Genomic DNA, 12,023 nt, shown 5'->3' with positions numbered 1-12,023 from the left:
TTCGAAGATGGCGTAGCAAAAATGATAAATTTTCCCCCACATTAGGTTTTATTTTTCAAATTTACTAAAAGTTAACCGTATAGACCCATCAAATAAAGATAACATGTTTATTTGGCTATATGGTGAACACAAAAAAAAAAAATTTTAAAAATCCATTACAGAATTGCTGCTTTTCTACTCAGTTGTCCTGCAAATGAGTTAACAAATTTTCAATAATAGGGAACAGCAATGCCAAAATGGTATGACTGGAAGATTCACCCCCAAACTAAAATTTTATAGCCTACAAAACTATCAAACTAGCAACCAAACTAAAATCCACTAAATTCCATAGGATAAATCTAGCAGCTGCAGGATGCTCCTTCCCTTCCCATACAATAAGTAACGTCCAGATGTGGGATGTCTCAGTACTTGGGAGAAACTGCATAACAAATTTTGGGATGGGTTTTCTTTTTTTAATTTCATTGCATTACCGACAAAATTAGTCCAATCTTCCTAAATGTAGTTTGAGAGGTGTACTTTTCAAAATGGGGGGGGAGCGTCTAAGGGTATTCTAATAATTTATATTTCAAACTCTTTGTTTGGTCTTATACAAATAAAAGGACAAATGATGCATACATAAAGTTGAGATATGGGAAATGTTAGTAGACAACTACTTTTGGTGGTAAAACTATCAGTCTCAAAGGCAGATCATTTCAAATTTTGAAAAAGATTGATTTCTCAAAATAATTGGCAAATTTTATTTTTTTAAATAAACACAACCTGGCTGCATCCTGAAATAGTTAATCTTTTCTTTGTGGGAATACCCCTTTAAAGAAAATCTATCATCAAAATCAATCATGATAAACCAGGGACACATACTCATAGATCTAGACACTGTGACTGGTAATCTTCTCAGATTTGTTATCCATGGCTTCCTTCCAAAATAAACGTTTAAAATTATGCTAATTAATCCGAAGGGCTATGGAGGTGTTGCCTGGATCTATGGCTACCTGCATAGAACATGCTTTTTATACAGAATGTAAAGTGTCAGTATGGAATCAGTATCTTGTCTGTATGGCCAGAAATATGAAATCAGGCGATACCTTTTTGAGGCTAACTGAGTATATTTGATGGTGAGCTTTCAAGAATACTAGTTCTCTTCGTCAGACATGATGTTATGCATGAAACAGAAAATTCACAGCATTTTATACACACTAAACAGTGATCATCAAAGGATATTTAAAAAACCTCTAAAACAACAGATTGATAAATACAGGGACATCTTATTTACAATAGGATGGCATCTTTTTGTTGTTGATCATCATATCCTGAAGTTTATGGTAATATAATTGGAGTTTGTCCTTCATCTCCTCTGTATCATTTTCCAGGAGTGTCTTTAGGGCATGTATTTCCTCCTGTATTTTCCTCTTGTTGTTATAGAGAATCTTAATCATGTTGTTGCGCAGTTTTTCAGATGTCCGTATGCACAGCCATTATACTCAGTTAGCCTCAAAAAGGTATCGCCTGATTTCTTCACTCTTCTTCTGCTCTCCATGGCTAACACGGTACAAATCTACACTACTAGCAACTTGGAAGATACCACAATGTACCGCATAGCGACATATTTTTCCTAACAAAATGCAAAAAGGAAGGACTTATCCCTAAAGGCTTCACACTACGCAACCCAACCCGGAATACTTACAACAGTCGATTTGCAGAATGGCTGTGCATACGGACATCTGAAAAACTGCGCAACAACATGATTAAGATTCTCTATAACAACAAGAGGAAAATACAGGAGGAAATACATGCCCTAAAGACACTCCTGGAAAATGATACAGAGGAGATGAAGGACAAACTCCAATTATATTACCATAAACTTCAGGATATGATGATCAACAACAAAAAGATGCCATCCTGTTGTAAATAAGATGTCCCTGTTTTTATCAATCTGTTGTTTTAGAGGTTTTTTTTAATATCCTTTGATGATCACTGTTTAGTGTGTATAAAATGCTGTGAATTTTCTGTTTCATGCATAACATCATGTCTGACGAAGAGAACTAGTATTCTCGAAAGCTCACCATCAAATATACTCAGTTAGCCTCAAAAAGGTATCGCCTGATTTCTTCACTCTTCTTCTGCTCTCCATGGCTAACACAGTACAAATCTACACTACTGGCCAGAAATATGTCCATGTGTGTGTATGCCATCCATTTTTGCAGTTCTGCAGAATAGAAAGAAGGGCGGTCTATGAGATAATTGGCAAAAATGTAGGCTTTGAGTCACATGATATTTCCTAACGGCATTCATAAACGGACTGCACAAGGATTACACATGCTTCACAACTGCAGTCCATTTTCTATGGATTTCAATTAATTTCAGGACTGGACCTGACGAGGACACGTCCAAGAATAGGACATGTCTCATATCTTACATTGGATGCGATGACACAAAATAAACAGGTAGTAGAAAAAACATACAGTGGGCATGAGTTCATTAACTATGAGGATGTATGTCAAACATTAAAAAAGAAATAATGTGCCCATGAGTAAGGCCCCTTCCACACTTGCGTTGCAGATCACATCAGAGTTTGATCAGGGTGAGATCAGGGTTTGGTCAGTGAAAAATTGACATTTTGCATCAGAGGTCAATCAGTTTTCAGTCAGAGTTTGTTCAGTGTCTCAGTTTTTCTCAAGCGGTTTTCATGCATTTTCCATGCAATTTCAATGCGTTTTTCACGCGAAGAAAACGGACTGAGCTCTATCTTTTCTATGGCAATTGATGCATGAAAAACGATTTTGATGCATCTCATAGACTTGTATGGTGCGTTTTTCACATGCGTGACTTGCAAAAGTAGAGCATGCTGAGATTTAAACGTGCGTGAAAAAAAATGCAAGTCTGAGAAGACCCATTGATTACAATGGGTCAGAGTCAAAAGCACACGCAGAAAACACACTTGGAAAACGCAAGTGTGAAAGGTCCCTGATTTATCATGCTTGATTTTGCTGGTATATTTCCTTTAAAGAGCTTCTACCACCAGGATGAAGGACTGCATGCAAATGAGCCTGGAGCCCCTCAAGCTTATTTGCATACAATTTTCATCCTGGTAGTGCTGCATACAAATTATCTGTTAAGGCGCGTTCAAACGTGGTGTTTACATTGCATTTTAGATTTGCCTAATGATTAAGATTAAGACTGTTAAGATTTGTGTTTAAACCCCTTGTCGCTCGGTGTAGGCTCTTGCGAGACTCGCTCACAAGCATGATGCCAGCACACCCGTTGCATTGCGTATTACCATGTCACCTGACATGGTGATATCGCGATAGGACTTGGGAAATGGAGGCAGGAGAATCTCCTACTGACGTCAACCGGCTAATTGGATTGGACCCGCCCGCTGATCGTTGCGATTGGCCAGTCAACCCCCAAAACTGACTGCATATTGGATTATAACAAGTACATGGGAGGGGTTGACTTGTCGGACCAGGTGCTTCAGCCATACAACACCAGGGTGTGGTACAAGAAGCTGGCCGTGCACATCATGCAGATATCACTATATAAGCTTACATGCTACATCGATGTGCAGGCCAGAGGGGAACTTACCTGGAATTTCAAGAGGTGGTTATTAAGCATTTCTTTTTGGAAACCAGGAAGGAGGGAGTGCTAGTACTTCTGGAAGCGAGGCCACAACATGCATTGTACCAGGGCAGCACTTTCCAGGAGAAGTTCCCCAAACTGCCAGCAAGGGAAGGACACAAAAAAGGTGCAGGGTGTGCTCCAAAACGGCATTAGGAAGGACACCATTTACCATTGTGAAACATGACCAGAAAAACCTGGACTATGTATGAAAGATTGTTCCGTATTTATCACACATCCCTGGACATTGAGGGTGATGGCACACGTTTTTGGAACGCGTTTTTGGCCCGTTTTTAAGCAGTCAGTCTCAAAAAACGCATGTGTTTTTGAAAAACACATGCGTTTTTTGAAAACACATCAGTTTCTGACAGGTTTGTCCAATTATCTTAATTCAAACTGCTTAAAATGCATGCATATTTCAAAAAAATCCACAGAACTAGAGAAAATAATTTCACTATGACCGGAGCTCCAAATATTCTTCTTCTCCATTCAGACTAGCACCTTTGCACTCTCATTATCCTCCTTTAATTATATTTGTAGCTGGAAGAAAATATGCAGGCAGATGGTGTGGTACGTTCCAATAAAGTTAAAATTTATTTCAGTTCATCATACTCACAAGAGTCCATTAACAATGCGCATATCACAAATTCACATAATGGGACCCTAGCTTTCTATCAGCCCGACCCAGGGTGGGGGTGGGGGGGTGAGGGGTTTGGGAGCTTGTTTTATCTTGCATTTACATGCAAGGCACAGATGCTCATTCCAAATATAAAGTTTCAATGTAAATGCATCTGCGATTAGGCTAAGCTCCTCCCCCCACAGCCTTTGTATTGTGTTTTAAAAGTCCTAAACGGCTGTATATGACAGGTCTTAAACAAGGGCCGTGTCGTCTGATTACATATTGATGAGATGTGAGAAACAAAATTCACATAAATTCACATAAGTAATGTTATCATTCAATAGCTTCTGCAAAATGTTTCTGAATATTAAGAGTTAAGCATAGAATAATTAGATTTGCGCCGAAATTGCAACATTTTCATAGGTCAAACATTTGGAAACTAATGACAATCCGACGAAATGCTAAAAAAACCAACATGGCGAACTTTTCAAAACGATACCAAAAAGCGCAAAAAAAAAAAAAAAACTAAAAGAAAATGAAAATAAGTTTGACGCTTATTAAAGACCTTAATTTTTTTTTCAAATATAGGAAACACATATATGCGGTAAATCACATATACAACATAAGTCTTTCCCTAAAAGAACACATAGGGGGTCATTTACTAAGGGCCCGATTCGCGTTTTCCCAACGTGTTACCCGAATATTTCCGATTTGCGCCGATTTTCCCTGTATTGCCCCGGGATTTTGGCGCACGCGATCGGATTGTGTCGCATCGGCGCCGGCATGCACGCGACGGAAATCGGGGGGCGTGGCCGAGCGAAAACCCGACGGATTTGGAAAAACCGCCGCATTTAAAAAAAAGAAATGTGTCGCTTGGGACGCGCTTACCTTCACTCAGCCCGAGCCGGTGAACTCCAGTGCGTTCATATGCTTTTCAGCGCAGCAGCGCCACCTGGTGGACGGCGGAGGAACTACCTTGATGAATCCCGGCTGGACCGAATCCACCGCAGAGAACGCGCCGCTGGATCGCGAACGGACCAGGTAAGTAAATCTGCCCCATAGTATGCATGAACGCAGCTCCAAAGTGCATTAATAATTTTGTAAATGTGGGCATTTTGGTTTTTAGCATTTTATTTCCCTTTTTACTTTTTTTTTAAACTGTAATTTCAAAATACATGAGCCATTGCATTTTTCAGGGTTTTTTTTTTTTTTTTGTTTCAATAGTTTTTAAGATACCTTTTGATTAGATTTTAAAAATTACCTTAAAAAATTTACGTCTGACCTACAGGCAGCAGAAAAAACCCATTGCACATTACCAGAGGGTGAACGCCGGGCAGTTACAGAGAGGGAACGGTGGCTCCCTGACAGGACTCGCAGGGAGTTCGGGCTGACAAAGTACAGCAAGCCCTGACTGCTCCATTCCCTGCCCTGGGAGACGCAGTCCATAGCCAGAGAGGGAGGAGAAAGGGAAGAGGAGGAGGAGGTGCCGGCACCCATAGCACCCCGAGAGCAGGGAGCCGTCCTGAGCGCACAGCACGGAGGACACCGACCTGCTCACTGATGAGGAAGCAGCTGGGAGAAGGCACAGACCGCACCCTGGTTGCTTGTAAGCGGCGGCTCCTCTCTGCAGTGCTGGCACAGTCCCAGGGACATCTCACTGAGGTGATGGAGGAGACACCCTCTCAGGATGGGCACTGGCACCCTGTTTTATTTCTGGCTGATAAAGGGGTAGTCCGGGCACACTGTCTGATAATACCCCCCTCTGGCTCTTCTACCAGTCTGTACAGGGATTAATATGTTGTATGCTGCTCTATTACTGGGGTCTGGGGGATTGAGCTGTGCCCCCCCAAGGGGTACATATAGCTATGATGTGCTGCAGGTGCTGCTGACCACTATTTCTGTAAAAACTGGAGGGGGGGACATATATTTTGCTAAATTACTTTTTCCCGGTCCTGCCCTATCATATACAAAAAAAGTCAAAGTTGGCAGTAGGTGTCCCAGGAAGTGCCAGTTATAGGTGGCATGGGTGGAATTCTATTCATCCTGATCAATATGGGTGATCAGTGAGTAGAGTTTTTTCTGTTTGTTACTGTGTCTTGGATATCTATCAACACATGTTAGCGTTCTAGTTTGAGGAAGGGGCTGTTTTGCTTCTTGCTATGTGATGATCAGCTTTCCCTGTTTGGTTGGCAGATGCTGCGTCTAACATGTACGGGCACAATACATCTAATGCATATTTAATGTTACATAATGTTACAGACCTTCCTGGTGACATCTCCTTTGCTGACTTGTAAGATGTGGTACAGCTGTTGTTTCCTCCCTAAAACACTCTGTAAATGTGATTGTAGTCTTAACCCCTTCCCGACAATTTTAGATTTGTTTCCATTTTTTCCTCCCCCCTTTTAAGTGAATATATTTTTTTTTCTTTTTCAGTGTTTTTTATGTTTGTTTAGTTTTCTGCGTAACAAATTGTACTTCCTAGTGGCGATTATTTTTATGTGTTGCAAAAAAGTGTTAACATGGACCTCTGGGTTCTATTTTTCTGTTACAGGGTTTACCACTGGGAATAATTGTTTTTGTATTTTGATAGATTGGGACATGGCGATACCTAAGGAGATTATGAATTTGTTGTTTATTTTTATATCAGTTCTAGGGAAAGGACGGTATTTTAAACTTTTTTTTTTTCACAGATTTTTAGCCCTCCTAGGGTACTTTAACTCTGATAGTTCCTACCTTATGCTGCAATACTACCTTATTGCAGTATATGACAGTTTTGCTATGCATCTGTAACTACCAACACATTGTTGCATAAATGACAGGTCCTGGAGTCTTGCTTATAGATCGTCACACCACGGTGGCATCACATATTGAGCCAATATGGTGGCACATTTTATGGGTTTACATCCACTATAGCTTTTAACTATGGGTGTTTCCTTTAATCTGCTTCCTTGCTGTATGGAAAGGTATAAGCTCTTGAGCTCTCACTATATTCCCCTAAATTAAATGGGTATCATACCTATCTGCTATTTTTAGTTTAAGGAATTATGAGTTCTGGTTATCACAGCAATTATCCCCTTTTTTTTTTTTTTTTGATAGTCTTGATTAGAAATGTTCCTGCTGGACAAAATAGCTGATTGTGCTCACTTATTTGGATGCATATTGTAATATCCATACAAACTTAAAGAGGATCTCCAGGCAGAATAGGTCCACAATTAGAGTGTTCAGGGCTCTGAAAACCACTACTCGGCCTTTCCCCACGGCAATTTACAGGCTAAAATGTTTCTTTACCCTTTAAAGGGGTTGTCCCAAGTTTTCAAGTTATCCCCTGAACACAGGATAGGGGATAACAAGCTGATCGGTGACACTCCAACTGCTGCACCACCATTTGTGAAAATAGGATCCCAAGAACAGGGGTCCCTGAGGAACCACATTCAATTTATGGGCATATCCTCCAGTTGAACACTATCTATGTTTTCGAAGCAATTTTTTATACTTTTTTTTTTTTTTTTTTTACCATTGTAATAAACAAAATACCCAAACTATTTAAAAAGCCAATGACAATATTATTTTTTTCTTTGCAAAGGGGGAACACTTTAGTTAGAACTACCACACCAGTAACTTTTTTGTTATTTTTTTTGTATATTCTTAGCCCAGCATGTTGACGGGTTTAATGCATACTTTGTGGGAAAAAATTGAAAATAAAGAGTTTAATTTTAAAAAAAACAATGGCTATGACATCAGACATGTGTGGCCCAGGTATGATAATGTATCCACTATGATTATACAGTATGTATTCACATACAAAGTATAGCTGGAAGGGAAAATTCTATGTTAGCTAACCACTAGACAAATAATGGAAATGTGTTTTTAGATTTGTACAGTAACATCAATTTGCCCATCCTTTTGGGGCATGGACTGTGCTTTACAATTATAATGCTTGTACTTGCACTGTGTTACCCATAGAGAGCAGAAGAAAGGAAGAAATCAAGCAATACTTTTTTGAGTAAATTTGATTTCGTGAATAATAGTTCTCGATAACATGTTTGACAAAAACAACGTATACTCCCAAAAGCTCACCATCAGATACTCAGTATCGCCTTTCTTCTTTACTCTTCTTAGAATAACGATGACAGCACTGGGACGGTGGTCTGCACTGTGTCATCTGTGTGTGTAATAAAGGTGTCCAGATAAATGATTAATCCACGGGTAAACATAGCCATCTCCAGAACAGATCTCATGGAAACGGTATTCCTCATCACTGCGCTGCTAGGAAACCAGGGTAATGGGGAAGCTACAAACCAAAAGAGCATATGGATATAGGCAGGCATAATTGATTACCAACAAAAGAAATGTTTTTTGATCAATTTAATTTTACATTTTTTGTAACTTGCTATCCATCAAGTATTGTCATTGAAGAATGTGAACACATGTATGATTATTAAATATAAATATATTTGTGCTACAATGTAACAATTTTTCTCATTAGTGTAAGGATGCCTGGTCTGTACGATACCTCATCTTGGGTGCAGCTCCCTCTAGAGGCTTCATGTGTAAATGCCTGTGCCAAAGGGTTCAGTCTGGGACTCCATGCGCAACTGACCTACCTGAACAACTGTGTCGACACAGTGCAAGGTGGGAGTATAAGCGTGAACTATGATGTAAAAGTAGTTTTTTCAATCCGTATAATTACCCTGTTAAATTCAAAATACACATTGGTTTAATATGTATCAGATTCAAGACTGCATGTACCCAGGACACAGTAGAATCAACCAGACATCTGATATTGGTGTCCAAATGTTTTGGTGCCTATGGAAGCTCAGTATTTTATACTCTTTTTTTCAGTTTAGCTTAGGTAATGAAAAGGTGTAGAGCAGTTATCAGTTTTTTAGTTTTTGTTTTTTTTTTCATTTTTGGACTCCTATTTAAAATATTTTGAGGAACCAAACTCAGTTGGAAACGATAGCTTTCATTGTATGAATCAAACGATCTGTTTATATACTGTGTACACCCATGTCCCAGGGGTGTATATTATTATTGTCCTCTCTATGTTAAAGAAAATCTACTATCAAGTTCAAGCATAATAAACCAGGGACAGTTACTCATGAATCCAGACACATTGACTGTGGTAATATTATATTTTTTTTATCCATGTCCCCCATCCTTCTAAAATCAACTTTTATAATTTTGCTAATGAGCTTGAGGGGCTCTGGGGGTGTTACCACAGGCCTGCAGTGCTGTCGCTTCACAGGCTATTACAACAAACTTTATTTTGATGGTAGATTTCTTTTAAAGAGGACCTGTCACCCTGGAAAACCCACCCACCAAATAATCCATAATCCTCCCCCAGTCCCTTTCTCCCTAGCCATTTTTATTTTAAATTTATGTGCAGTAAATTTATTTAAACCGATCCGACCTCTTACTAAATAAGAGGTCGGATAGTGTATCTGGTCTGCTGGCAGTCGGCCTTATTCATTAGGGGGCGTGCCGACACCCCCCCAGCATGTCCCTGCCAGCGGTCACATTGTAGAAGAAGCCGGCAGCATCGCATCGCTGCTGGCTCTCCGCTGTAAATAAGCCCGCCCACAGCCGCTGACCGTGCGGCGTGGCCGGCAATGTGGGTCAGCCAGTCCGCGGAGAGCCGGCAGCGATGCGATGCTGCCGGCTTCTACAATGTGACCGCTGGCGGGGGCGTGCTGGGGGTGTGTCAGCACGCCCCCTAATGAATAAGGCCGACTGCCAGCGCACCGGTTACACGATCAAACCTCTTATTTAGTAAGAGGTCGGATCAGTTTAAATAAATTTACTGCACATAAATAAAAAAAAAATAAAAAATGGCTAGGGATAAAGGGGCGGGGGGAAGGATTATGGGGAGCACATTTGGTGGGTGGGTTTACCAGGGTGACAGGTCCTCTTTAAGTATAGTTTCTTATTCTGAATAGACTAAGCAAACAATTCTGGGTTTTTAATAAACCCTACAATTATTAAGGCTTCCATAGTATACAGTCTCTCTTTCCGTATTTTTAGGAGGTATGCAATAGAACTACTATATAAATGTCCAACAAGATGAAGGAATGTTTACCTTTCAATCAGATATTGGGACGCTCTTCAAAATGAGTAAATATTCTGCGTAAAATGTCATATGTAAGGCCATCTTAAAGTGAACCTGTCACCAGGAATGTCACTTTTAACTGGTGACAGCTTTCAATAACATATGTTATGCTGATTTTTAAAAATGCCTTAGTCAGCTTTCTGAATCATTTTAGTACTTTGATCATTTTAGAAATTTTGATTTTATATCACATTACCTGGCAGCAGCGTTTGATGAGTCCTGGGGGGAGGGGCATATGCAGCCTGTGTGTGCCTTTGTCTCGGTCTCCTCTCCTCCATATTTATTCAGCTCCCTACCAACTTACTGTTATGTGCATTGAGCAAGCAGAGGAGGGATGGTGTGGAGCAGAGGAAGATTGCATGTGGAGACTGAGACACGGGCTCATAGACTGCTGCAGGATCCAACCCCTTCCTACTGGGACCCACCAAACACTGCTTCCAGGCAGGTAATGTGAAATAATGTTCTCTAAAATACTGAAATTATTCAGAATGCTGACAAAAGCATTTTTTAAATTGGCTCTGCATTGGCTATTGGAAACTGTCACCAGCTAAAAATAACATTCCCTGTGACTGGTTCGTTTTAAAACTTAAACGGGTTGTCCTACTTCATCAAAAACTTAGGAGGTGGGCTTAGGACGGGAACCTGTACTCGGCTTCTCCAGAGCTCCAAGTTTCTCGGCCACCACCTGCTACAGCGCTAGGACAGGTGTCCGGAAGTTATTGGGTCGGCGCTGTGCCCATGTTTGTTTGCAAGGGCACAGTTCCAACAAACAGCCAAGCGGGAGCACTGAGGGAGGTAAGTATAGGTTTTTTGGGGGGGTTTTAACGCCCACCCCAGCCCACCTTCAGTTTTTTTAAAGTCGGACAACCCCTTTAACAAAGTTGTGCCAAGTTGTATTGTTAACCACAATCACTAATTGAAAGAAGTTGCCGGTCGAGCATGTGTCTTGCCCCAGCATTTAATAGTATGGGAGAGTTGGAAATTGCAAAGCATGTGTAGGTGAACAGGAATTTATATTTGAATTGATACAAATATAAGGGACTGACCCTGTTTAATGAAGGACTAACACAGTTAAAAAGACAGGCAGCACATGCTGTGAGTATGATGTGAGTTCAACGCATCACAATTGCAAGTGTGAAAGGGGCCTTACAGTCTGGTTAGCGCCATCCCCTTTCCTTGATGGCCCAGACGTCAAATCCGAACTTCATTGCTAGATACAAACATCTTGTGTTCCAGCTGAGGCTACTGATGGGGTAAACCCTTGTGTCTTTGTACTAAATCTTAAAGGGGTTATCCGGGTTTTAAAAATAACTGAGGCCCGGGCTGGGGTGGGGTAGTTAAACATAACAAGCATCTACTTACCTCGTCCGGCGCCGCCGATGTCCCGCTCCGCGGCCGGTCTTCTCTGTGCGCCGGTTTCATTACAGGGGCGCACAGGGAGCTTCCGGCCGGCTTTAAGCTCATATCCGACACCATCTCTCAGCGCTTACAACGCTGAGAGATAGAGACGGATAGGAGGAGCCGGCCGGAAGCTCCTTGTGTGCGGGATCGGGCACGGATCGAACAGGGGCACGGATCAAAGGGACCACGGCGCGGGACATCGGCGGCGCCGGAGGAGGTAAGTACATGTTTATTATGATTAAATATCCCTCCCCAGCCCAGCCATAAGAAATTTTTAAAACC

At 41.0% G+C, this 12,023-nt stretch overlaps 1 protein-coding gene across 3 annotated transcripts in view; it reads left to right on the top strand.

Annotated features, from left to right (window-relative positions):
• Window positions 1-5,547: 5,547 nt before the first annotated feature.
• Window positions 5,548-12,023, top strand: part of VWA5B2 (von Willebrand factor A domain containing 5B2) — a 63,297-nt gene continuing 56,821 nt past the window's right edge. For 2 of the 3 annotated variants that reach the window (XM_072142388.1, XM_072142387.1), the window contains exons 1-2: window positions 5,549-5,893; window positions 8,718-8,863. In XM_072142388.1, coding sequence (XP_071998489.1) covers window positions 8,725-8,863 — 139 coding nt within the window. In that variant the 5' untranslated portion in view covers window positions 5,549-5,893; window positions 8,718-8,724. Of the gene's footprint in view, window positions 5,894-8,717; window positions 8,864-12,023 lie in introns of all 3 variants that reach the window. The other variant, XM_072142389.1, reaches the window with a different exon arrangement.

This window comes from Engystomops pustulosus, chromosome 3 (genome assembly GCF_040894005.1).
Source record: "Engystomops pustulosus chromosome 3, aEngPut4.maternal, whole genome shotgun sequence".
Classification (NCBI taxonomy): Eukaryota; Metazoa; Chordata; class Amphibia; order Anura; family Leptodactylidae; genus Engystomops; species Engystomops pustulosus.
Note: the sequence above shows the minus strand (reverse complement) of the source record. Positions and strands in the feature narration are given on the sequence as shown.